The sequence below is a fragment of the Trichechus manatus genome, unplaced genomic scaffold (genome assembly GCF_000243295.1).
Source record: "Trichechus manatus latirostris isolate Lorelei unplaced genomic scaffold, TriManLat1.0 scaffold00017, whole genome shotgun sequence".
In the NCBI taxonomy this organism is placed as follows: domain Eukaryota; kingdom Metazoa; phylum Chordata; class Mammalia; order Sirenia; family Trichechidae; genus Trichechus; species Trichechus manatus.
The window spans coordinates 7,391,295-7,417,821 of record NW_004443953.1 but is presented as its reverse complement, the minus strand read 5'-3'; the positions used below and the strand labels follow the sequence as shown (position 1 = coordinate 7,417,821).

Here is a 26,527-nt window from a genome sequence, read left to right as displayed (position 1 = left end):
TTTTTGTGGTGTCCACCTGGTTTTGGTATCAGGGTTATGCTGGCTTCATAGAATGAGTTTAGGAGTATTCCATCCTTTTCTATGCTCTTAAATACCTTTTAGTAGTGGTGGTGTTAACTTTTCTCTGGAAGTTTGGTAGAATTATCCAGTGAAGCCTTCAGGGTCAGGGCTTTTTTTTGTTGGGAGTTTTTTTAAATTAACTCTTCAGTCTCTTCCTTTCTAACAGGTTTATTTAGTTTTTCTACCTTTATGTTAGTTTAGGTAGGTAGTGTGTTTCTAGAAATTTTGTCCATTTCCTCTAGGTTTTCAAATTTGTTGGAGTGCAGTTTTCAGTTGGGTCTGTTGTGATATAGCCCATCTCATTTCTTATTGGGGTTATTTGTTTCCTCCCCTGTTTTTCTTTTATCATTTTGGCCAGTGGTTTATTGATTTTGTTGATCTTTTCAAAGAACCATCTTTTGGTTTTGTTGACTCTTTCAGTTGTTTTTTTATCCTCTTTTTCATTTATTTCTGCTCTAATTTTTATTCTTTCCTTTTTCTGGTGCCCGAGGGCTTCTTTTGCTGCTCTCTATTTGTTCAAGTTGTAGGGTTACTGTTTTGATTTTGGCCCATTTCTTCTTTTTGGATGTGTGCATTTATTGCTATAAATTGACCTCTGAGCACAGCTTTTGCCATGTCCCAAAAGTTCTGGTAGGATGTGTTTTCGCTGTTACTTGATTCTGTGAATTTCTTTATTCCATCCTTGATTTCTTCTGTAACCCAGTAGTTTTTGAACAAGATGTTGTTCAGTTTCCATGTAGTTTTTTGCTTGCTTTTCCTGTTATTTCTACTTTTATGGCTTTAAGGTCAGAAAAGATGCTTTGTAATATTTCGATATTTTGGATTCTGTTGAGGCTTGCTTTGTGGCCTAATGTGTGGTCTCTTCTGGAGAATGTTCCATGTGCATTGGAAAAGGAAGTATACTTGGCTGCTGTTGGGTGGAGTGTTCTGTATATGTCTGTAAGATCAAATTGGTTGATTGTGGCGTTTAGATCTTCTGTGTCTTTATTGAGCTGTTTTCTAGATGTTCTGTCCTTCACCAAAAGTGGTTTGTTGAAGTCTCTTACTACTATTGTGGAGCTGTCTGTTTCTCTTTTCAATGCTGTTAGAGTTTATGTATTTTGGAGCCCTGTCGTTGAGTGAGCATATGTTTATTATCGTTATGTCCTCCTGGTGTATTGTCCCTTCAATGATTATATAGTATCCTCTCTTATTCTTTGTGGTGGATTTTGCTTTAAAGTCTATTTTGTCAGAGCTTACTATTGCCGCTCCTGCTCTTTTTTGATTGTTGTTTGCTTGATATATTTTTTCCATTCTTTGAGTTTTAGTTTGTGTCTTTGTTGAGTCTAACATGTGTCTCTTGTAGGCAGCATAAAAATGGATCATGTTTTTTTGATCCATTCTGCCACTCTGTCTCTTTAGTGGTGCACTTAGTCCATTTACATTCAGTGTAATTATTGATAGGTATGAGTTTAGTGCTGTCATTTTGATTTTTTTTTTTTTTGTGGTGTTGACAGTTTCTTTGTTCCACCTAATTTTCTGTGCTGAGTCATTTTTCTTTATGTATTTTCTTTTTTTCTTTTTCATTGTTATTGATTTTGTATTTACTAAGTCTTTATGTTTTCCTTCTTTTTGATTTTGGTGTGTGAATTTGTTAGTTTCCTTTGTAGTTACCTTAAAATTTACTTCTGTTTTTCTAAGTTTAAACCAATCTTTTATTTCTTGTTATCGCCTTAACTTCCTCTCCACATGAAAGTTCTATGACTATACTATTTAGTTCCTCTTTTTTGTTTTAATGAGGTCATCTTTTACATACTGACATCTCTTTTTCCCTATTTTCAGTGTTTTACCTTTGACTTATTTTTGTGACTTCCCTATCTGAGTTGATATCTGGTTGTTCTGTCCTGTGTTCTAGTCTTTGGTTGTTCTGTCCTATGTTCTAGTCTTCGGTTGTTATCTGATATTATTGATTCTGTAGCCAGAGGACTTCCTTTAGTATTTTTTGTAATTTTGGTTTGGTTTTTACAAATTCTCTTAACTTCCATTTATCTGGAAAATGCCCTAATTTCGCCTTTATATTTGAGAGACAATTTTGCTGGATATATAATTATTGGCTGGCAATTTTTTTCCCTCAAGGCTTTATATATGTCATCCCATTGCCTTCTTGCTTACATGGTTTCTGCTGAGTAGACAGAGCCTAGTCTTACTGGCTCTCCTTTGTAGGTGACTTTTCATTTATTCCTAATTGCTCTTAAAATTCTCTCTTTACATTTGGTTTTGGCAAGTTTGATTATATGTCTTGGTGACTTTCTTTTGGGGTTTAATTAGCTTCTTGGATAGATATCTTCTCGTCTTTCATGATATCAGGGAAGTTTTCTTCTAGCAAATTTTCAACAATTCTCTCTGTGTTTTCTGTTATCCCCTCCCCCCCTTCTAGTACTCCAGTCATTCACATAATTCTTAGGGTTTCTTCATTTTTTTAAATCCTTTTATCTGATTTTTCCTCAAATTGGTGTCAAGTGCTTTGTCTTTAGTCTCACTAATTCTGACTTCCATTGCCTCAGTTCTGCTCCTATGAATTTTTATTGAGTTGTCTAATTCTGAAATTTTGTTATTAATCTTTTGGATTTCCATTTGCTGTCACTCTGTGGATTTTAGCAGCCTGTTAAATTTGCCATTCTGCTCTTATGTAACTTTCCTAAATTCTTCTATTGCTTTGTCTGTGTGTTCCTTGGCTTGATCTGTGTTTTGCCTGATCTCCTAAAGAGCTCTGTATATTAATCTTTTGAATTCTGCCTCCAGTAATTCTAAGACCTTCCCTTCCTCTGGAAGGTTTCCTGGTTCTTTGTTTTGATCGCTTACTGGAGCCGTTGTGGTCTGCCTCTTTATGTGATTTGATATTGACTGTTATCTCTGAGCCATCAGTAAGTTATTGTATTAATTTATTGTATGTTTGCTGACTGTGTCCTATCTCTTTTTTTTGTTTTGTTTTGATATGCCCAAATAGGCTGGATGTGTGAGCTACTTTGATTATTGTCATCTTTGAAACTTTCACAACCTGTCACCAGGTGGTTAGAGCTGCTACTAGGTGTGTGAGCCCATGAGTCTGTTTACTTTTCTTGTGTGAATTCAGCTTAGGTGTTCAGGTCATCGGTCACTGTCATGGATTGAATTGTGTCCCCCAAAAAAAGTATGTATCAGTTTGGCTGGGCCATGATTCCCAGTGTTGTGTGGTTGTCCTCCATTTTGTGACTGTAATTTTACATTAAAGAGGATTAGGGTGGGATTGTATAACACCATTACTAAGGTCACATCCTTGATCCACTCACTGTAAAGGGAGTTTCCCTAGGGTGTGGCCTGCACCACCTTTTATCTTACAAGAGATAAAAGGAAAGGGAAGCAAGCAGAGAGTTGGGAACCTCATACCACCAAGAAAGCAGTGCCAGGAGCAGAGTGCATCCTTTGGACCCGAGGTTCCTGCGCAGAGAAGCTCCTAGTCCAGGGGAAGACTGATGATGACGAGAACCTTCCTCCAGGCATCAGAGAGAGAAAGCCTTCCCCCAGAGCCGACGCCCTGAATTTGGACTTGTAGCCTACTGGACTGAGAGAAAAACTTCTCTTTGTTAAAGCCATACACTTGTGGTATTCCCGTTAGAGTAGCACTAGATGACTAAGACAGTCACCAAGTGCATTGTGCAGGCTCTTACCTAGCTCTAGATGAGCAGGGCGGCGTAGGGTTGACTGGAGCAGGCACAGGTATCTGGCTGCAGTAGGGGGTTATGTGCTGAGCAAGGAAGGGGGCTGACGGCTGCCCCTGAGTGCCTAGGTGGAAGATGTGTCCCTGTCCTCTAGAGCGTGTAGGTGGAAGATGTGTCCCTGTCCTCTAGAGCGTGTAGGTGGAAGGTGTGTCCCTGTCCTCTAGAGCGTGTAGGTGGAAGGTGTGTCCCTGTCCTCTAGAGCGTGTAGGTGGAAGGTGTGTCCCTGTCCCCTAGAGTGTGTAGGTGGGTGGGTTTTGCAGCTGGACTTTGGGCACCTAATGCTGTTGACTGTAAGGACTGGGAGGCACCACTTACCCTCAGCCCCCTGTCGTGGGTTACTGGGTGGGATGGGTGAAGCCTCCAGTTCAGGCCCCTGGTGTGGTTGGGTGAGGACCCTGCTTAATGGGCAAGGCAGTGTCAAATGTCACAAATCTACCACTCTCCCTTAGCTGTTGCAGTTGAGAATAGGCTTCAGGTATATACCCTGTTGTACTATGCTAACGAGAGCCTGCGCTGTTGCTTGGGGCCCACACAGGTCTAGGCAGAGGTGAAAAGCATTCAAAGTCCATGGACTCCTTATGCCTGTGCCTAGGTGAAGGGGCTGTGCCTCCGCTGAGTTCCTGGCTTAGGGAGCGTGGCAGTTTTTTTTAAAGCCATGAGACTGGTTTGGGCACGGTTAATCCTGAGCTTCCAGCTTAGGGGAGTTGACAGTTTCTTTTTTTTTGTTTGTTCGTTTATTTGTTTCCTCCCCAAAGCCGGCAGACTGGTTCAGGCACAGCAGGTGTCACTTCTGGCCTCTGGCCTGGGGGTGTGGCAACCGCTGAACACTGCTGGACTAGCGCCAGAGCGGAGCAGAGAGGGGGCATGTAAACGGAAGAGAGGCACGTCTCTGTTACGAAGGTCCCAAAGGGGGAAGGGTTATTTTGATCCTGCACAAGATTAGACGCTTGCACTTAACTTTCACAGATCTAGCGCCACTTCCCCCTGGCTCTGAAGGCTTGTGCAGACTCTCTGTCACTTAGTTTTTCCTAATGTGGTGAAACGCGTCCCGAGTGCTAGCTACTGCTTGCCTCAGCCTGCGCGCGCCAAGCAATCCAGCCTGCAGGATGCCGGCTAGGTCAGGTCTGGTACTTTTTCACTCTTTCTGAACTGTTTGTCCCTGCCTCTGCTGCTGCTGGCTCTTCAACTTTGTCTTTAATGTTCGGGGCTCCTGGATTGTGATATATAATCGACTCACTTGTGTTTTCGGGTCGTTGTTGTAAGAGGGACCACAGGAAGTGTCTCACTATTCTGCCATCTTCCAGTGTTTTCAATGGCTGTAATCTTATGGAAGTAGATTGCCAGGCCTTTCTTCTCTGGCATCCCCGGGTGGATTTGAAACAATCCTGTACATATTTTGTTAGATTTGTATAACAATAAAATTATTCCATTTTTTTAGAATAAGTTTAAATGATATGCCAGTTTAAATTTTGCTTTGCAGTTGTTCATTGTTAGTATATAGAAACATGATTGATTTTTTTGTGTGTGTGTTGACCTTGTGCCCTGCAACCTTGCTAACTTATTAGTTCCAGAAGCTTTTTTTTTTTTTCTAATTCCTTGGGATTTTCTATATAGGCAATCATATTAACTACAAATAAGGACAACTTTATCTCTTCCTTTCCATTCTGTAGAAACCTTGGTGGCGTAGTGATTAAGAGCTACCGCAGCTAACCAAAAGTTCGGCAGTTCGAATCCACCAGGAGCTGCTGGGGAACTCTATGGGGTAGTTCTACTCTGTCTTATAGGGTTGCTGTGAGTCGGAATCGACTTGACTGCCATGGATTTGGTTTTTGTTTGGTTTTCCATTCTGTATGCTTTTCATTTCCTTTTCTTGCCTTATTGCACTGGATAGTGCTTTTAGTACTATGTTGGCTAGAAGTGGTGAGAGTGGACATGTTTGCCTTATTCCTGACTTTAGGGGGAAAGTACTTAGTCTTTCACCAGTGAGTATCCTGTGAACTATAGGTTTTTAGTCCAAACTCTATCAGGTTGAAGTTCTCTTATATTCTTAATTTGCTGAGAGTTTTTCATCATAAATAGGGTAGATTTTGTGAAATGCTCTGTCTGCATCTATCAGTATGATTGTGTGGTTTTCTTTAGATTGTTAATATGGTAGATTACATTAATTGATTTTCTAATACTGAGCTACTGTTGCATAGCTGGAATAAATCCTACTTCATTGTGCTTTATTATTTTTATACATTGCTGGACTCTATAGCTAATATTTTGTTGAGAATTTTTGTGTATGTTCATGAGAGAAATTAGTCTGTAGTTTTCTTTTGCTGTATTGTGTCTGGTTTTTATATCATAGTAATGCTGGCTTCATAAAATGGATTGAGAGGTATTCCTGCTCGTTTCTATTCTGGAAGAGATTATGTAGAACTGGTTGTTACTTTTTCTTTGTAGAATTCCTGAATGAAGCCATCTGAGCCTGAAGGTTTGTTTTTCAAAGAGTTTTTAATCATGAATTAAATTTTTTTTAATAGTTATAGGACTGTTCAGGTTGTTTTATTTTGCATGAGTCTTGATAGTTTGTATTTCCAAGGAATTAGTCCATTTTATCTATGTTGTAGAATTTCTGTGCATAGAGTTTTTTGTTTTTTGTTTTTTTTAAATATTATTACCCTTTTTAATGTCTGTTGGGTCTATATCTTCTCTTTCTTTCATGATATTGGTAACTTAGGTCTTCTCTTTTTTGTCTTTGTTATGCTTGATGGAGGTTTATCAATTTTTTTGACCATTTCAGAGAATCTGCTTTTGGTTTGATTAATTTTTCTCTATTGTTTTTCTGTTTTAAATTTTTGTTTTTATCATTTCCTTCCTTCTGCTTGCTTTGGTCATATTTTGTTCTCTCTTTTCTAGTTTCTTGAGGTTGAAGCTTAGATTGTTTGAGACTTTTTTTGTTTTCTAATATAAATAGCTGGTACTATAAATTTTCCTCTAAGTACTGCTTTAGCTGCATCCCACAGATTCTTATATATTGTATTTTCATTTTAATTTAGTCCAATATATTTTTAATATGTGAGACTTTCTCTTTGACTCATGGATTGTATACAAGTGTGTTGTTTTATTTCCAAGTGTTTGAAGCTTTTCATGTTATCTTTTCTGTTATTTATTTCTAGTTGGATTCCATTGAAGTCAGAGAATATACTTTGTATGTTTCACTTCTTTTACAGTTGTGAAGGTTTGTTTTACATCTCAGGATATGGTCTATCTTTATGAATGCTTCATGCACTGTTGAAAGAATGTATATTCTGTTGTTGTTTAAGTGGAATGTTTTATAAATTTCAGTTAGATCTTAGTGGTTGATAGCGTTGTTCATTTCTTCTGTATCTTTGTTGATTTTCTAGCTAGTGATTCTAACAGTCACTAGAGAGTGGTGGTGAAGTCCCCAACTATAGTTGTGGATTTGTCTGTTTCTCTATCCAGTTTTGTCAGTTTTTTGCTTCATGTGTTTTGATATTCTGTTGTTTGTCTTCTTGGTGGATTGTCCCTTTAATTATGATGCAGTATCCTTCTTTGTCTCTGGTAATATTCTTTGTTCTGGAGCCTGCTTTGTCTACATGTTTATTAAACGAATGTTCTGCAGCAGAGTAACCTGTTCATAAATCAAGTCCCTATGTTAGTTTGAACATATAGACTGGGTGAGTGTGAATTCCAAGATGTGTATATGTGTGTGTATATAGATATGTGTGTGTGTGTATATAGATATGTGTGTGTGTGTTTTATATAATATGTAATTTGTATATATACATATAAAATACATACAGTTTTGCTCTGTAAAGGATATCGAACACATATGTATAAATCAGTTTCATGTAGCTGACATGGAATTGACAGAATTTGAACTGGTTTTTACAGATAATATCAGAATTAATATTACCCTAGTTTAAGAGGTAACATAGTTTTATTTGAATATCATTTTTTATGATTTTGTGCAGCACAATGTGGTTGCAAAAACTAATGTCATGAAAAATTTTTTATTTAGACATTACTTATTTTTGCTTATTATAATTTTGAAAATGTCTGGTTAAAGAAAGATGGTAGAATGTAAGACTTTTATTTTTTATAGTAAAATCCAAAATTAAGAGGAAAATTCGTTTATCAGTCATAGTATAATATAGGATTGCCATATAAAATACTTTATTCAGTTACGTTAGAATCAAGAATTCATATACTTATTACATGTACATATAATTTTTTTTTTTTCAGCTAATTCAGAGAATAATCTCAGTTGGATTCTACAAATTAAACCATGGGTTTCCACTGAATACAGAACCATGAAGTTGCAATCCTATAGGATGACCTTTGCCTCTATGAATAAAATGAAAAGTTACAGGTTAGTATGTTTATTAGTGTGGTAAATATTTACAGAATTGTATGCAATAGTAGGTTAGTAAATGATTGTGTTTAATAAACCCTGTCAGCATATAATAGCTTATATGCTTTGATTAAGGTTGATTTTACTTATTTAAATATTTTTAATTAATTTACTTTCCAACAACTTCTAAATTTGAAAAATTTTAAGCCCACAGAAGTTGATAGAATAATACAATGTACATCCAAAACCCAAAAAACCAAACCCATTGCCATCAGGTCGATTCTGACTCATAGTGACCCCATAGGACAGAGTAGAACTGCTCCGTACGGTTTCCAAGGAACGGCTGGTGGATTTGAACTGCCAACCTTTTGGTTAGCAGTCAGATGCTTAACCACTGCACCACCAGGGCTTCCAGTGTACATCCAGTACATATAAATTCAGAGATGGATTTTATTTTTAATAGAAGATCATATTACTTGGAAGAGTACTTATACTTCCTCAGAATATCCTTATGACAGGACACAAATAATGCAGTGCTTGTTAGGTGCAACGTAAATAATGGCAAGGGGGATAAGAGTACATTCTGGGTAGTAATATTGAACAAAAATAATATCTTTTTGTGTTTGTATTTTATAAACTAATTTATAACCTTGTGAAAAATATTACATAGTGTTGAGACTTGAGCTCAGTTTTCCAAGTGCATGCCCCTACTTTTCTCTTAAACAAGCTCCTTTGACATTAGATGTGTGAAATCATTTGTAGTCAACTGAACAACCACTTACTGTTACCTATTGTAAGTTAGTCCTTGATCACTGAGGCTTTGCATTAAGTATGAAAAAGAAGGGTAATATTCATAAGAGAATATAAATATTAGAGAAGAGTGATGGTGAATGTTTTGTTACATATATATTTACCACAACAAAAAAAAAGAAAAAATAACATTTCAATCTTAAAAGGATGAAAAGTAATGAGTATAGAATTTACACGCCATATGTGGCTAAGAAAAACAGTAAAAATTTGAATGGCATTACCTTTTCTAACTTAACAACTTCTTCTTTTACCCAAGTAGACCTTTGGAGAATTTTCCATAATGTACAATGTAGTGGTACTTTGTATAGGATCTATCTGATCCCTGTTTAGTCCCTGTTTGATCTCATTTGATTAAAAAAAAAATTTTTTTAGGCATAGTATGTACTTTTCTGGACCTTCTATTTCATATTATTCGTTTGACAAGTGTTTCCTGAGTACCAGCTGTGTTCCAGGAACTGTACTAGTCACTAGGGATAAAATGGTGAGCGAGATAATCCCTGCTTGCTGTCATAGCGCTTATGGTCTAGAGGGGAGGCAGACATGCCCAAATAATCACACAGCCCCATGAAGAAGTACAATGTGATGTACGAGTTAAAACAGGGGAACACAAACTGTGATCCAGTTTTGTGCATCAGAGAAGACTTCTTGGATAACATTTGATTTAAGCTACGATCTGAAGGATGAGAAAGAATTAATTAGATTTGTGTAGAGGGGAGGGGGAAAAAAATGAAAAGAATGTTTTAGGCAGAGGGAACAACACATGCAAAGTGCCCAAGGAAGAAGCCAGTGTGACCAGTTCAAAGAACTTGAAGAAGGCCTGCATGGCTGGAGTGAGGGGATAAGGAGAGTAGTGGGAGATGAGTTTAGATAGGGAGGAAATAAGGGGCTAAATAATTCAGAGCTTTGTAGGCCATAGCAAGGATTTTGGTATTTTCCCTAAACCAAACCCGTTGTCATCAAGTCGATTCCAACTCACAGCGACCCTACAGGACAGGGTAGAACTGCTGCATAGAATTTCCAGGGAGCAGCTGGTGGATTCAAATTGCCGACCTTTTGGTTAGCAACAGTAGCACACTGTAGCTCTTAACCACTTTGCCGCCGGGGCTCCATTTTCCCTAAGGGCACTGGGAAAACATGGAAACATTTTAAGCAGGAAAGTGACATTATCAGATTGTCATTTCAGAATGATCACTCTGGATGCATCATGGAGAGTAGATTGGAAGGGAATGAGGTGGGAAGCAGCCAGTCTTGTAATTAGAAGACTAGCGTAATAGCTCATATGAAATGAAGGGAGCTTAGACAACGGTGATAGCAGAAGAAGATGGAGATAACTGGGTTCAAATCCTGGTTTTACCACTTACTGAATCTCTCTGTGCCTCCATTTTCTTATCTGTAAAATTGAGATGATAATAGTACCTATGCCGTAGAGTTGTTGGGAGGATTAAATAAGATGATATATGTGAAGCTTTTAAATAGTACCTAGTGTTTAATAAGTGCTCAGTAAATAGTAGCTATTATTATCGGAGTGCTCAGGTGGTACAAATGGTTAAAGCACTCAGCTGCTAACTGAAAAGTTGGAGGTTTGAGCCACCCAGAGGTGCTCCGGAAGAAAGGCCTGGTGATCTACGTCTGTAAAATCAGCTATTGAAAACACTACGGAGTACAGTTCTTTTTTTTTTTTCCCCGAAGTTTAATGTTTATTAATTTGTATATCTAACATTTTTTTTATTGTACTTTACAGGAAGGTTTACAGAGCAAATTAGTTTCTCATTAAACATTTAATACGCATACTGTTTTATGACATTGGATGCCAACCCCTCACATGACATGTCAACACCCTCCCCGTCTCGACCTTGGGTTCCCCATTACCAGCTTTTCTGTCTTGTCTTGTCCCTGGGCTGGTGTGCCCAGTTAGTCTCATTTTGTTTTATGGGCCAGTCTAATCTTTGGCTGAAGGGTGAACCTCAGGAGTGACTTCAGTACTGACACACATGGGGTCTCCATGAGTTGCAGTCGACTCGATGGCAACATTTTTTTTCTAATTATTATTATTCCTACTAATACTTCCGTTATTATTATTATTAGATATGACCCATAAGGCCAAATTTTATAAAGTTCTGTCCTAGTTGTAACTTGCTTTGAAAAGTAAACTAATTTTGTTTCATCTGTGAATCTACAAATTACAAGCATTGTGATTACAAGAAAACTTGATTTTAAAGCATCAAAACTGAACTATATATATATTTAGAATCTAATAAATTATAAATAAGAAGATCTTTCTACATAGTGTATCTAATGTTACGTTTTTAAGAACAGTAGTATTTGCCTGGCTCTCATTTTGACCCCTTAGGTACCCTGTAACAAGACCGTACAGTACTTCGCAAACCACTGTAGACAGCAATGAAGTAAAAACCTTCCGGGCCCTGGCTCACAAGTGGTGGGATGAGCAAGGAGCATATGCACCTCTTCATTCTATGAATGACCTAAGAGTGCCATTTATTAGGTAACATTCTAGAAACTCTATGTCTCTTAAATACAACTTTTTAAAATAATTCATCTTCTTTTGAGTGCATTTGTGTTTTAGGTTATACCTAGGTTCAAAATGCTGCATTTTAAGTTTGCTTTGAAAATTAAGGAAATTCTCTTTGATGTCTATTGTTTCAAACTATTTATTTTTGAAATGTCTCCCAATTTCTAGGCTGCTTTCATAGATTAACTTGATGCAGTTTTTACTTTATCAGGGTAATTAGAATTAAATCCTTATGAAAGGAAACTAGGGTCTTGTGGCATCAAGGTCATTTTATAGCAAAGGATCCGCGGTGGCCTTTTTGACCATTGGTAGTTCTGGTAAAGGGAGTACTGCTGAGACAGTTCAATCCAACAAATATGTATTGAGAACTTACCTTGTGCAGAATTTGGGGATGAGGGGGCTAGCCTCTGTAAAGGCTACTAAGATGAATGAAACATAGTCCATGTACTTCAGGAACTTATAGTTTGCTGTGGGAGATAGAGACAAGGGTTCATCAGGGCTGGGATTTTTAAGAAATTCTTCATTTGTTCTTTTGTCCATTCATTTATTCATCAAACACTTTTGAGCAGCCAATATGGGCAAACCACTGTAAGAGGACACTCAGAATATCAGGCTCAGACTCTGCCCTCAAGGAGCTTCCTGACTGGTCTTTGCTAGTACATCCAGAATCAGTGCATCAAAAAGAGAAAATCGGCACCTTTTTTATTTCCACTGAATTAGTGAATCAGTGAAACACTAAATCAGAGAAAAGCAGGAAATATTATTCTTTTAGGCCAGATCAGTGGTTTTCAGAGTGTGGGCCCTGGGCCAGCAACATCAGTATCACCTAGGAGCTCATTAGGTGTGCAGATTCACAGGTCTCACCCTAGACCTACTGAGTCAGAGTCTGGAGCTTAGCAATTTGTGTTTTAACAAACCTTCCAGATGATTCTGATGCACCCTCAAGTTTGAGAACTACGTACTCTCTGCTAACTACTGTAACACCTTTATTTGGACATCACACTAAAACAAATCACCCAGACATTGCAAGCTATGGTTAGAAGTTGATATTTAATCTGAGCAGAGTTGGAAGCCATTGAAGGGAAGCAATATGATCTAAATTATGCTATAAAAGAGTCATTTTGGCTGCTGTGTGAAGAATGGATCAGACTTCAGTTGAAATGGGTCCTTACTGTATATTACAGCATTCCAAAGTGATCTGCTTAACCAGTGTCCAGGTTATTCTCAGAATCCAATTAATTTTAATAGCAATAAAAGATATCCTAAGATACCGTCATTACATATATTACTGATTTTAATATAATTAAAGTACGTTTATAGTCCCAACTTAAAAGCTTAGTTTACAATACTGTTAGGTCTATTATCTACCTATATGAGTGTGAGGACTCTTGGGGCGGCACAGACAGTTAAGTGCTGGGCTACTAACCAAAAGGTTGATGGTTTGAATCTACCCAAAGGTGCCTCAGATGCCTGGTGATGTACTTCAAAAGATCACAGCCGTTGAAAACCCTGTGGGGTGCAGTTCTGTTCTGAAACACTTGGGGTTGCCATTAGTGGAAATAGACTTGACAGGCAACTGATTTTGGTTTATGTGAACGTGTGTGTGCGCGCGTGTGCTTGCGTGCATGTGTTTGTGTGTAGTGAAGTATTACTATGATTATCTTAGAATTCAGTTTACTTGATTTGGATCCCCATTTGTGACCATATATGAAAACACCACTAATTTAGAAGATTAAGAGAGACTCAGTTTAGAACGGAATATAGACAAATCCTGAAAAATATAGGTCTCCCATCTACTTCTTCTAAACTCTGTAAAGTAACCCATTTACTACTGACATGAAATGGGTCTATCAAGTGCTGACAACATAGTTAATAGGTATCATGATCTCGCAAGCAAATAAAATTGTTGTTGTGTGCCATGGAGTTGATTCTGACTCATAGTGACCCTATATGACAGAGTAGAACTGCCTCATGGAGTTTCCTAGGCTGTATTCTTTACTAGATCAGATCACCAGGTCTTTTGTCCCTCGGAGCTGCTGGTGGGTTCAAACCACTGACCTTTCAGTTAGCAGCTGAGCACCAGGGCTCCATGCAAATAAAATTAGGTTAATCTAAACTAGATTAATTTATATTATTACTAAAATAATAAATCATAGTTACTACTAGATTATTTAGTTTTACTTTAAACTTCTTGCTTTTGATTATTGAAAATATTTTATAAATGAAATACAATGAGTGATTTAATGCTGAAAATGAAAGATCTGTTTATCCAAAAATATCAATAATCCATTTCAAATGGAGGCTTTAATTTCCTTGAAAATTATGCACTTTTAAGACTTTTCATTTATAAAATTAATCTTTTGTCTTCATATGTTTTGAATTTTTTAAAAAGAGACAATCTTTTGAAAACAGTTGCTGATCACCAGCCAGGAAAACCTTTGTCTGGGATGAAGATTCTCGATGTTGGCTGTGGTGGTGGATTGTTAACTGAAGTAAGAAACTGATAACAGCTTTCTCCCATTTTTAACTGGGGGAAAGACATTGACAGGGAGTGGGTTTATGCCTCATTTATCTTTTCAGCAAACAGTGTTGTTCACTAAAAAAACAAAGAAATGTGTATGTTTTATTTGTTTGCAAAAGTAATGCATGTTTTTTATTACTATTTTTAAATCTAAAAATTCTGAAAAATATGGTTTTTTTGTTTTTTTACAAAAATGTGACGTAGGTCATTCGAATAACAAAGCTCAAATAACAGATTTTGGCAATTCTGTAATCTCTTCTATCCCAAGAGATTAGGCAATTTCCCATGGTTTAAATGCAATGATAGATCTTCCTTTTGCACTTGTTTCAATGACAAAACCTAATAGAGTTTAGTTTTGCCTGCTTATGGAGCTTTTCCCTTCTTAGATGCTTTTGAGTATTTGGAAGAGTAGTCATTTTTCCTGTGAAGAATATTTGCTTAATGTATAATAAATTTATGCCCTGTAACTCTATTTTGTATTTTTTTCTTTCAGCACAATGACTTTCATGTTAATACTGCATCATAATCTAATCTTTGAAAGATATTTTAAGCAACAATGTAGGATGCAAATGCAGGTTATGATTCAATTCAGTATGGTATTGTCAAGGCCCACAGTTCAGCTTAGTTAACAGTGAAGCTAACAGAGGCCTTTGACGCAAAGCTAAGTTCTCACACACACAGGCAGCGTGTTCTTCAGCTGGCAGTGGACTATGGCAAATTTCAGGAAAGTTAGAATATGTGAAAAATATATCCTTTAGAACGAAGAGTATGTGGTGTATCATTCCTAAAAATGGCCAGACCTACTGGACCAATAGAGACTAGAGGAACCTCTGAGACTATCGCCCTAAGATACCCTTTGAACTTGGAATTGAAGCTATTTCTACAGATCACCTTTCAGCCAAACAATAGATTGGCTTATAAAATAAACAGTATCATCCTCAAGTAATGTGCTCCCTTAAACAATTAACTATGTGAGACCAGAGGGTCAACATTTACCCAAAAGCAAAGACAAGAAGGCAAGGAAGGTAAGGTAAGCTAGATCAATGGAAACAGAACAAACAGAATGAAAATAATGAGAATGCTGACACATTGTAAAAATTGTAACCAGTGGCAGGGAACAATTTGTATAAAAATTGTTAAGGGGGAACCAAATATCTGTGTGAACTTTCACCTAAAACACAATGAAATATTGTTTTAAACAAGATTATAAAAAGAAATATACGGTATATCAAATTATAAATAAGCAAGATTATATTGTACATATTCTGCTGTCTGCTCAGTGTGTTATTGCAGATCTAATGGCTCTAACATTAAAAATAATGGTTTATACATGTAGCTTATTGACTAACTTCTTATTTAGTGTAAATATTAGGCAAGTTTTGATCAAAATTAAGACTGTTTAAAAACTTGGGCATGTCATGGGTATTGATTGAATATAAAAGTTGAAAGAATTAGCTATAAAGAATCATTTCTAGTCAGTCAAAAAAAAAAACTTCTTTAGAAAATTTGAAGGTCTCAGAAATTTTGCTGTTTTTACAATGGCATATTGCATTTATTATACATTAAATATGTTAATAATTTACTGTGTGCATGTAAATGTATCTAGAGAAAATAGTTTTTTTTTTCATTGTCCTCAAGTGGCTCTTGATAAGTTTATTTTAATTGTTGTTGTTCTCACTTTTAAACTTTTTATGATGGAAAATCTCAGTGTATGAAAACTAGAGAAAACGGTATAATGAGCTCCCATGTACCCATGAACCATCTCCAGTAACTATCTCATGACTAATCTTGTATCATTTTTGATAAACTTTTTATTGCTAACAAGTGTTCTGTTTTCTTCCTGAGGGTAACAGTTTTTTATGCCATTAGCCTCTAGGGCGGCTTGGGGCTTCAGTTATTGGAATCGATCCTGTGGATGAGAACATTAAAACAGCACAACATCATAAATCATTTGATCCAGTCCTGGCTAAGAGGATAGAGTACAGAGCATGTTCTCTGGAAGAGATTGTGGAAGAAACTGTAGAAACATTTGATGCCATCGTGGCTTCCGAGGTTGTGGAACACGTGGTTGATCTAGAAACATTTATACAGTGTTGCTGTCGAGTGTTAAAAGTAAGACTTACAGAGTTTGTTTGTTTTTCTTTTGCATGTGTGTGAATGTCCATAGCAATAAACTGTCCTATGATACCTTAGCAGTCCAGCAGGCAAGATACAGGGAAGGAGGAACTGTGAAGCCAGTGTTAAGAGACAGCATCTCTGCTGCAGAGTCCTTGTCACCAGGCTCCATATTTCAGTTTGGCCCTCAATACCAGGGTTTTTCAGTATTCTGTTGGTATCTTGATTGCCAGGGATATTATAAAGTTTTATTGCTGAAAAATTGGAAAACTATACATTTGTAGCAGTATTTCTCTGTTGGGATAGCCTGGATTAAACAGCTAATAAACATTGAATGAGAATTACCAAAAAATTGATTTGGATTAAAAACCCACTGCCATCGAGTTGATTCTGATTCATAGCAACCCTATAATGTTTCTAAGGTTGTAAATCTTTATGGAAGCAGACTGCCATATCTGTCTCCCTTGGAGCTGTGGTCTGTTTGAGCCTTATGGTTAGCAGCCAAGCACTTTAACCACTGTGCCATAAATTTACTTAACACATTTAGGTAACTCTGCATGTGATACATGTACAACAGTTTTCAGCTTATAAAAGAGTACTTCATACATATGATCTCACTTAATTTTACCTACAACAAGGTAAGGAAGGTAAGACAGGCATTGTTAGCACCTCCTTTGCCAGTGCGGACTCAGGATTTGAGAGATGTCATCATAGGTCTCTGGGCCAGTAAGTGGGACTTTTAAGGATAGATCTTTTGATTACAAGTCTAGTTCTTCCCATTACATTGTTATGCTTATATAATTTGCAGACTTAGTCCTCTGAGTGTGGTTCCAAATTTCTTTAACTCTATTTTTAAACAATTTTAGATATATAGAAGAGTTGCAGAGATGGTACAGAGTTTTCCCATATCCCCGTCACTCAGTTTCTCCTTATGTTAACATCTCACATAATCAGAGTTGGGACTAGGGTGAGGCAAGCGAGGTTCCTAGGGCACAAAATTTAAGGAGGCAGTCCCAGGGTGCTCACCCTGCACTTGCATGGCCCTGAGAGACTGCCTCCTTAAATTCTGTAATTTAGGCACCTCACTTGCCTCACCCTAGTACTGGACTTGTATATAACCATAGTACATTTCTCAAAACCAAGAAATTAATGTTGGCTAGATCCTATTCCGTACACTACAGACCTTGCTAAATTGCGTTATTTATTTATTTTTTTTTTCACTAAAGTCCTTTGTCTTTTGTAGGATCCAATACAGGATCCCACCTTGCATTTAGTTGCAGTGTCTCCTCTAGTCTCTGACAGTTTCTTGATGTTTCTCTGAAACGGGATTTCATTCCATTTAGTTCATATTTCCCAAGTACAACTCCTTAATTATTAATTTTTGTGTTGTGTGTCAGTCATTAGGTATGAATGCAGTTTCTTTCATACTTATGAGAATTGCTGGCATTGTGGGCTTTAAAGCTAATTTTTGTTTTAGTGTAAAGCTTATTTTTAAAAAATGACCATTGCTTGCCACCATTTCCTTAGAATAAGAGTGTGTAGAACACAGATAGGGGCCCTCGTGGCACAGTGGTAAAGTGTTTGGCTGCTAACCAAAATGTTGGCAGTTCGAATCCACCAGCCGCTCCTTGGAGTCCCTAGGGGGCATTTCTGCTCTGTCCTGTAGGGTCACTATGACCATTGCTTGCCACTATTTCCTTAGAATAAGATTGTGTAGAACACAGATTAGATATTCATAAGTGATTTTTAATAAGATATTTTAGAATATTAGTGTTTTAGAGAGAAAATTCACAATATGTGATGATGTATGATATTTCAGTTTTTATTTAGGGGCACATGCCAATATTTCAGGCTTCCTCCTGTCTTTTACTTTTGGTTCAGGGTGGTATTTGAGATATATTATCTCCTTCTCCCTTCCTTTCTCTCTAATACCACGTATCTATGCCACACATATCTATGTCTATAGTAATATGAATATTTTGGAGGCATCTTTGGCATTTTATCCCTACCTGGTTAACAGAATGTGTAGAAGAGAAAGGAGATGTTAGTGTCCTTGCTATTGGTGGGAGTAAATGTAGGCAACACCATAAATATAGTCATTTAAAAATTGCAAACTAAAGAGTCCCATAAATGCTTATCTCGATCTCTTAATATACTTTATACAAATGAAATAAAAAACAACAACAAAACTTATAAAGCTTAATCATTAATGTTTTTTAGGGAACACTTATTGGAACTGCTCCCTGGCACAAGATGTGTGGCTCTGTGCTATCCCAAACAAGTTAGGCAGACCCAGCATTCCCCCGAGGTCTTTGCACTCAAAGAGAAAACAGTGTTGATGTATGGGAAAGCATAAATGTACACATGTAACAAGCAAAAGCAGCCTGACCTTATTTCTATTTTTATTATAAAGTATTTGAGTTTATTATAAAGGATTTGACAAAAGACTATGTGATATAAATGTAAACCATAGTAATGTATGATTTTAAGAGTTGGAAGAACTGTTATACAGTGAATGCATCTGTAGAAGACTACCTTTAATAATGAATTTTCCAAGATAAAAAAATACTCTTTTTTGTTAAATTACACTTTGATTGTACTTATATATCTCAGCTGCACTAAGGAAGATCATTCGGAAGGAAGGCAGGGAAAGAGGAAGCCAAGCCTTTACCTAACTGATACTCCTGACCTTTTAAATTTTACTTCTATGTATATTTTTTTTAGCCTGGTGGTTCTTTATTCATTACTACAATCAACAAAACACAACTGTCCTATGCCTTGGGAATTATTTTTGCAGAGCAAATTGCAGGTCTTGTACCAAAAGGTACTCATACATGGGAGAAGTTTGTTTCACCTGAAAAGCTGGAGAGCATTCTGGAATCAAGTAAGTATTAAAAAGAATTTTTTCAGTTTACAAGGCCTAACTGAACTTTTAATGCATCTTTTATTGATTGAATCGTGTCCCTCAAAAATGTGTGCCAACTTGGCTAGGCCATGATTCCCAGTACTGTGTGATTGTCCTCCATTTTGTGATCTGCTGTGATTATCCTATATGTTGTAAATCCTAACCTTTATGATGTAAATGAGGCAGGATTAGAGGCAGTTATGTTAATGAGGCAGGACACAATCTACAGGATTAGGTTGTATTTTAAGATATAAAAGAGAGAAGCAAGCAGAGAGGAAAGGGACCTCATTACCGCCAAAAAAGAAGAGCCAGGAGCGGAGTGTGTCCTTTGGACCCAGGGTCCCTGCGCTAAGAAGCTCCTAGACCCAGGGGAAGATTGATGCCAAGACACATGGAGATTTCTGAGGAATGTCGGGCTCACAGATGTTGAGAGGAGACAAGGACCTTTCCTCAGAGGCGACAGACAAAGCCTTCCCCTAGAGGTGGTGCCCTGAATTTGGACTTCTAGGCTCCTAAACTGTGAGAGAATAAATTTCTATTTGTTGAAGCCATCCACTTGTGGTATTTCTGTTATAGCAACACTAAACTAAAACCATATCTATAATTATTAATCACACAACCTAGCATTTAACTAAATAGATCGTTATTTTTTGGATGTTGGTTTCAGCTCCTCAAATAGGTCATAAACTCCTTGATGTGAGAATTAAATATTAGATACCACTTTTCTCTCACCTGTGGTACCTGTGGCCAGGCAAATAATAGATGATCAGTGAATACCTTTAGGCCATTTATTCTTCACTTTTTAAGGATAAGGTACAAATGTGTATTTCTTATACGTCCTCAGTTTGCCATAGTGAGGCTGATTGTATCAGCTTATCTTTACGTATTATTTTTACTGATTTCTCCACACAGATATATTTTGAATTTATCACTTTTTAAAAATAATATTCTATTGTGTTCCTAGTGAAAGTTTACATAGCAAATTAAGTTCCCATTTGACAATTTCTATGCAAATTGTTCAGTGACATTGGTTACATTTTTCATAATGTGTCAAAACATTGTCTTTAATTGTATTCTGGTTGTTCATGTCCAGTACTCTAGTTTCCCTGCCCCCTTCTCATCTTTGCTTTAGAGTAATTGTTGGTCTTTTGGTCTCATATAGATGGTTTTGTAATGGATCACTGTACTCATGGGTAGTATTCTTCATTTTCTGTGCCAGTCTGTCATTTCACTAAAAGGTGACCTTAGAGGATAGTTTTAGTTCAAAAGTTTAAAGAGTATCTCAGGGCAGTAGTCTCAGGGAGTCCTCTAGTCCCAGCTGGTCCAGTAAGTCTGGACTTTTTAAGAATTTAAGTTCTGTTCCACATTTTTCTCCTGTTCTATCAGGATCCATTTATTGTGGTCATGATCAGAATGGTCAGTAGTGGTAGCTAGGCACTGTTTAGTTCTTCTGGTCTCAGGGTGGATGAGGCTGTGGCTCATTTAGGCTGTTAGCCCTGTCTTAGTCATCTAATGCTGCTGTAACAGAAATACCACAGGTGGATGGCTTTAACAAAGAGAAATTTACTTTCTCATAGTCTAGTAGGCTAGAAGTCCAAATTCAGGGCATCAGCTCCAAGGGAAGGCTTTTTCTCTCTGTCGGCTCTGGAGGAAAGTCCTCATCATCATCAATCTTCTCCTGTACTAGGAGCTTCTCTGCACAGGAACCTCGGATCCAAAGGAAGCGCTCTGCTCCTGGCACGCTTTCTTGGTGTTATGAGGTCCCCAACTCTCTGCTTGCTTCCCTTTCCTTTTATCTCTTGTAAGGTAAAAGGTGGTGCAGGCCACACCCTAGGGAAATTCCCTTTACAGTGAGTGGATCAGGGATGTGACCTTAGTAAGGGTGTTACAATCCCACCCTAATCCTCTTTAACATAAAATTACAATCACAAAATGGAGGACAGCCACACAATACTGGGAATCATGGCCCAGCCAAATTTATAACACATATTTTTTGGGGACATAATTCAATCCATGACATTTCACCCTTTGGCCCCAAAAAAATCATATCTTTGCAACATGCAAAATGTATTCATCCCATCATATCGTAGCAAAAGTCTTAACTCCCAAGTCCAAAATCCAAAAATTCCTCTTCATCCATGAAATTTAGAAAACAAGTTATCTGCTTCCAAAGGTACACTGGCAGAACAGGCACAAACTAGACATTTCCATTACAAATGGGAGAAACTGGAGGAAAAGAAGGGATAACAGGTACCAAGTAAGTCAGCAGAACACATTACATTAGCCCTCAAAGCTTTGAAAATAATCCTCTGTTCTCTGAGACAATTTACACAATGGCCCTGCCCTCCAGACTCTAGGTATTAGCCACACTCTGCAAATTCTGAGTGGAGGCCCCTCAGCCCTGGGCTTCAGCTCTGCCTTCTAGGCCCACTGGGACAGCAGCTCTGCTCTCTTGGCTTTAGGTGCATCATTCTCCTAGTTCATCTGAGTGGTGACTCCACCCTTAGAAACACTAGAGGCCATGGCTCCACGCTCTGAAACCTCAGAGGTCATAGCCATACTTTTTGAGACTGAGTCAGCTCAGCTTCTTGTGTTCCTTGTCTCTTCAGCTTCTGCTTCCTGGTTTATTGGCCTCTCGGCTACTGGGCCTCACGCCAGCATCTGGCCTGCTGGGGCAAGTGTTCCAAAGCTCTGTAGCTCCACCAGTAAGTGCCTGGAGGCACCCCACTCTGCCAGGAAGCCTCGTGAGCACAGGCATTCAACTCTCTTGCTCCTTGGGTCAGCTCCAGCGCCGTCTCATGCTGGTCTCCAGGTTCTGCTGCTGCTGGTTCTCTGCCGCTGCCAGTTCTCTGCTGCTGCTGGTCCTCTGCCACTGCCGCTCCTCTATCCATTCACAGTTTCAGAACTGCTTCCACATTTAAGGTATCTGTTAGAGCAGCACCCCACTCTTGGAACCAAATTCTGTCTTAGTAATCTAGTGCTGCTATAACAGAAATACCACAAGTGAATGGCTTTAACAAAGAGAAATTTATTTTCTCACAGTCTAGTAGGTTAGAAGTCCAAATTCAGGGCATCAGCTCCAGGGGAAGGCTTTCTCTCTCTGATGCCTGGAGGAAGGTCCTCGTCATCATCAGTCTTCCCCTGGACTAGGAGCTTCTCTGCGCAGGAACCTTGGGTCCAAAGGACGCACTCCGCTCCTGGCACTGCTTTCTTGGTTGTATGAGGTCCCCAATTTTCTGCTTGCTTCCCTTTCCTTTTATCTCTTGTAAGATAAAAGGTGGTGCAGGCCACACCCTAGGGAAACTCCCTTTACAGTGAGTGGATCAGGGATGTGACCTTAGTAAGGGTGTTATACAATCCTATCCTAATACTCTTTAACATAAAATTACAATCACAAAATGGAGGACAACCATACAATACTGGGAGTCATGGCCCAGCCAAATTGCTACACACATTTTTGAGGGGACATAATTCAATCCATTATAAGCCCTGTAGACTAGTTTCTTCTCTGAGACTTTGGTTTCCCTCTTTCTTTTGCTCCTGACAAGTAGAGACCAATTGTTGTATCTTGGCTGCTTGTAAGCTTTTAAGACCCCAGACACTACTCGCCTTACTAGGATGCAGAATATAAACTCTGTGAGAACTGTATTCTGCCAGTTGACTGAGTTGTCTCATGACACTAAGGTCCTAAGCCTTCAAACCTAGAAAACCATCTTGCAAGGTGTTTGGATATGTCTGAGAAGTATTTGTAACTGTCCTCTAAGAATATACATGAGTGCACACACATATCTGTATGTGCACGTACATATAGATACTCTGTGCACACATATGTACACACCTACCTACCCATACACATATATGCCTATACACATACGTATGTGACCATGCACTCATATTTGGGTTATTGTTGGTGTTGTTGACAAATTGTATATGCCATATTCTTTAGCACAAATATCATTTTCTCTTCTGCGCTTCTTTGTGGCATTGTTTACTTTGGTCAGGCTGCGCTCATGACACCCACATTTGGTGCTACTTTTCCTATCACCAAAAATAACAAGTATCTGTGCTCTAGAAAGTAATTACTCCCCACCGTGCACCTCTACCAATGAACATTGGTCTCTGTATATGTGTCTGTTCTTGTCTTCTTATAAAAAAGTGGGATCATAAAATATTTGTCCTTACGTGATTGACTTATTTCACTTAGCATTATGTCCTCCAGATCCATTCATGTTATATGTTTCATGTTCTTTCTGGGTATGTGGTATTTCATTGTATGTACATATCACATTTTGCTTATCCACTCATTTTTTGAAGGGCACTTAGGCTGTTCCCATGTTTTTGCTGTTGTGAATAATGCTGCAGTAAACATAGGTATGCATATGTCCTTATCACTTTTTATGTATTTTACGTGACCTGTAGTATACCTTGGAGCCCTGGTGGCACAGTAATTAAGAGCTATGGCTGCTAACCAAAAGGTCTGCAGTTCGAATCCACAACCGCTCCTTGGAAACCCTGTAGGGCAATTCTGCTTTGTCCTGTAGGGTTGCTGTGAGTTGGAACTGTCTCGACGACACCTAACAACAACAACAATATAGTATGGCTTATATTATGGTTATTTTGATGTTTTCTTAGCCCCTCTTGGGCCTTGAGGGCAAGACTGTCTCCTTTTTGTACTTCATACAGTGCCTAACTCTGCTTTACATATAGTAAGCGCTTGATTTATGTATTGACTTCCTATTAAGTAACAACATTTATCAATTCATTTATTTGGCTTTTGGTATTCCCATCAAATACTTAGATTCATGTATTTCTCATGCTTTTTGTTCCTATGACAGTGTATCAATAAGCTTTTGATTTTATTTGTAATATTATCCAAGTCCGCAGCAATGTAATAAGTTCTGAAGATTTCTGCAAGTAACCTTGTTGAAATAGAATAGGAAAAATATTTTAAAGATTTTTTTAGGGATAATCACTTGTTGGCAGGTATTTTCTAGTAACAGCTAATGTTTATTAAGTATTTGCCAAATGCCAGCACTGTACTAAGTACTTTACACACATCAGCTCTTCTAATTCTAACAGCAACTCAATGAGATATGTTCTATACACATGAGAAAACTGAGACTTAGGAAAGATAAATGACTTGCCCTTGGTCGCCATCTAGTAAGTGGCAGAGCTGGGATTTGAACCCAGGCAGTCTGCTTTAGAGTCTGTGTTCTACTGTGCAATGAATGGTTACAAAGTATTTTTACCCGTTAAGTTAGGAATCCTTTTTTAATAAGGAGAGTTGTGTAAAACTCTTTAATATCTATTAAATATTAAATTAATATTTCTGATTTTTTTTTCCCCCAGATGGTCTGTCAGTTCAAACTGTGACAGGAATGCTCTATAACCCCTTCTCAGGCTTCTGGCATTGGAGTGAAAATACCAGCCTTAACTATGCAGCTCATGCTGTAAAATCCAAGGTAGAGGAACCCCCAGCACCTGCAGAGCCTGTTCTAAATGAGGAGACAGAGGAGCTCCGAGCTAACATCTCCGCCAACCCAGGTGTACATGAAGAGCTGAAGAAATGAATCATTTCTGAGGACTGTGGTAATATGACTTGATGTTTACAAGTACAAAAAAATATATACAGGAAATCCCTGGATTACAAATGAGATCTGTTCTTGTGTCTTTAAGTCAAATTTGTAGGTAAATCGGAACAGGTTATTATTTAGCCTTACTTTAGTGCAAGAAGAGGCTCGAAGGCTTTTCAATTATTTAAAAGCTGCACATGCAGCAAGTGAAGGTGATTGTGATGAAGAATTTGTTGTGAGTAGGGGTTGGTTCAATGGTTTCAAAGTGAGGAGGGCAAATTACATGACATTAAGGGGTAAGTATGAGTTGTCCGTATCGGAAGTTTGTAACCTGGGAGACTGCCTGTAGCTGATCTTTTGATTGAAAATTATGAAAAAAGGTCAATACAAAGGGCTAAAACCTTTGAACAGAAGTTTTTGTTGTTTATACCTAATAGCTGCTTTCAAGGGATTGTTGAAAACTTTATAAATAAAAAAAGTTTTGCCCAAGGTATTGTGTGATCTAGCAGTTTAAGTTCCTCAGCCTTTGTTGTAAAAATAGGGTATGTGTATATCATTTCATTCTACAGATTATATATTTGAGCATGTATACATATACATATGTACTATAAACTGTTTTAATTTAAAGGAGTGAGTATCACCTGTGTTTCTGTTTATTTGCTTTTAGCTAAAGGCAGTTATGCTTCTGACTGAAGAAAACCAAATATAGTTTCATACCACTTATATTTGGGAAGATAAAATTTTTTTCCCCTTTAAATCTTTCTTTGTCAAAAAGCAAATGATTGTTAAGTATGTCTGGATTTGGATTTGAACATTAAAATCAAGAAGTTCAAATTATGTTGGACAGTTTCATGAATGATTTATGGGGTTTTTGTTTTTTTACGCAGAAAGGATTTCTTTAAACTGAGTTTAAATACTCAGATATGGAAATTTCCATTGTCAGCTAACAGTTTATAACTAAAAACATTTGTATAATTAAACGGGCTGGCATATATTTTTATGGCTCTTGATGTATGAGTTTCTAGCTGTTTCTGAAAGTGTGGATGCTGTATATAAGGATACACACAGGGGTTGCTGACTGAATGTGATAAACGTATTGAAAGCATGTGGCACATCTAGAAGGTCAACTCTTACTTTGTAGCCTTTTTCACTTTTAAGCTTATATGTTTTATGTATTAATCTGTCAGTATCTGTTGATTTGGGGTCCTTAAGCAAACAGCCTGGAAAACTGGGGAGACAAATCTGGAAAAGTGAATAGGATTCTCTCCCCTACTCAGCACAGCCAAATTCATTAAAAGAGTTGTCCCCATTGTCTCACTCTTTCAACTTCACAGCTCACTCTGATCTGGCTCCCTCCATCATTGCTTTGTTGAGGCAGTTCTCACTAAAGTCACAAGCGACCTCCAATTGACTATACCTAATGTCTTAGGCTGAGTTCTCTAAAGAAGCAAAACCAATGAAGTGTATAAATATATATATATGGAGAGAGAGATTATATCAAGGAAACAGCTCACGCGACTGTAGAGGCTAGAATGTCCCAGGTCCGTGGATGAAGGTAGAGGCCTCTCCCAACTCACACAGCTGCAGAAGCTGGCAAGCCCAAGATCGGCAGGTCAGAGACCAGGGCTTCCACTCACAGGCTGTGCAGATCGACAAATCTCAGGTTAGGCAGATAAGCTGACAGCTCAAGTCCCAAGAAAGGGAGATGAGATAACAGGAAGCAGCCGCAGGATCCAGAGACAGCAAAAAGCCAGAATGTCTGCTGATATACAGATGTGGGCCACACCCCCAAGGAGACTCCCTTTCATCTGATTGTCTACTCACAGTATATTCAATCATGGGAGTGATTACATTAAAACACTGAGAATCATGGCCCAGCCGAGGTGACACACAATCTTAACCATCACAGTCCACTC

The 26,527-nt window shown here is 37.9% G+C and overlaps 1 protein-coding gene across 1 annotated transcript in view; it reads left to right on the top strand.

Moving 5' to 3' along the window:
* Window positions 1-26,096, top strand: part of COQ3 (coenzyme Q3, methyltransferase) — a 32,503-nt gene extending 6,407 nt beyond the window's left edge. Inside the window, exons 2-7 of the mRNA XM_004372412.3 lie at window positions 8,049-8,175; window positions 11,318-11,470; window positions 13,890-13,989; window positions 15,888-16,130; window positions 18,858-19,017; window positions 24,388-26,096. Coding sequence (XP_004372469.3) covers window positions 8,049-8,175; window positions 11,318-11,470; window positions 13,890-13,989; window positions 15,888-16,130; window positions 18,858-19,017; window positions 24,388-24,608 — 1,004 coding nt within the window. The 3' untranslated portion in view covers window positions 24,609-26,096. The remainder of the gene's footprint in view (window positions 1-8,048; window positions 8,176-11,317; window positions 11,471-13,889; window positions 13,990-15,887; window positions 16,131-18,857; window positions 19,018-24,387) is intronic.
* Window positions 26,097-26,527: the final 431 nt, after the last annotated feature.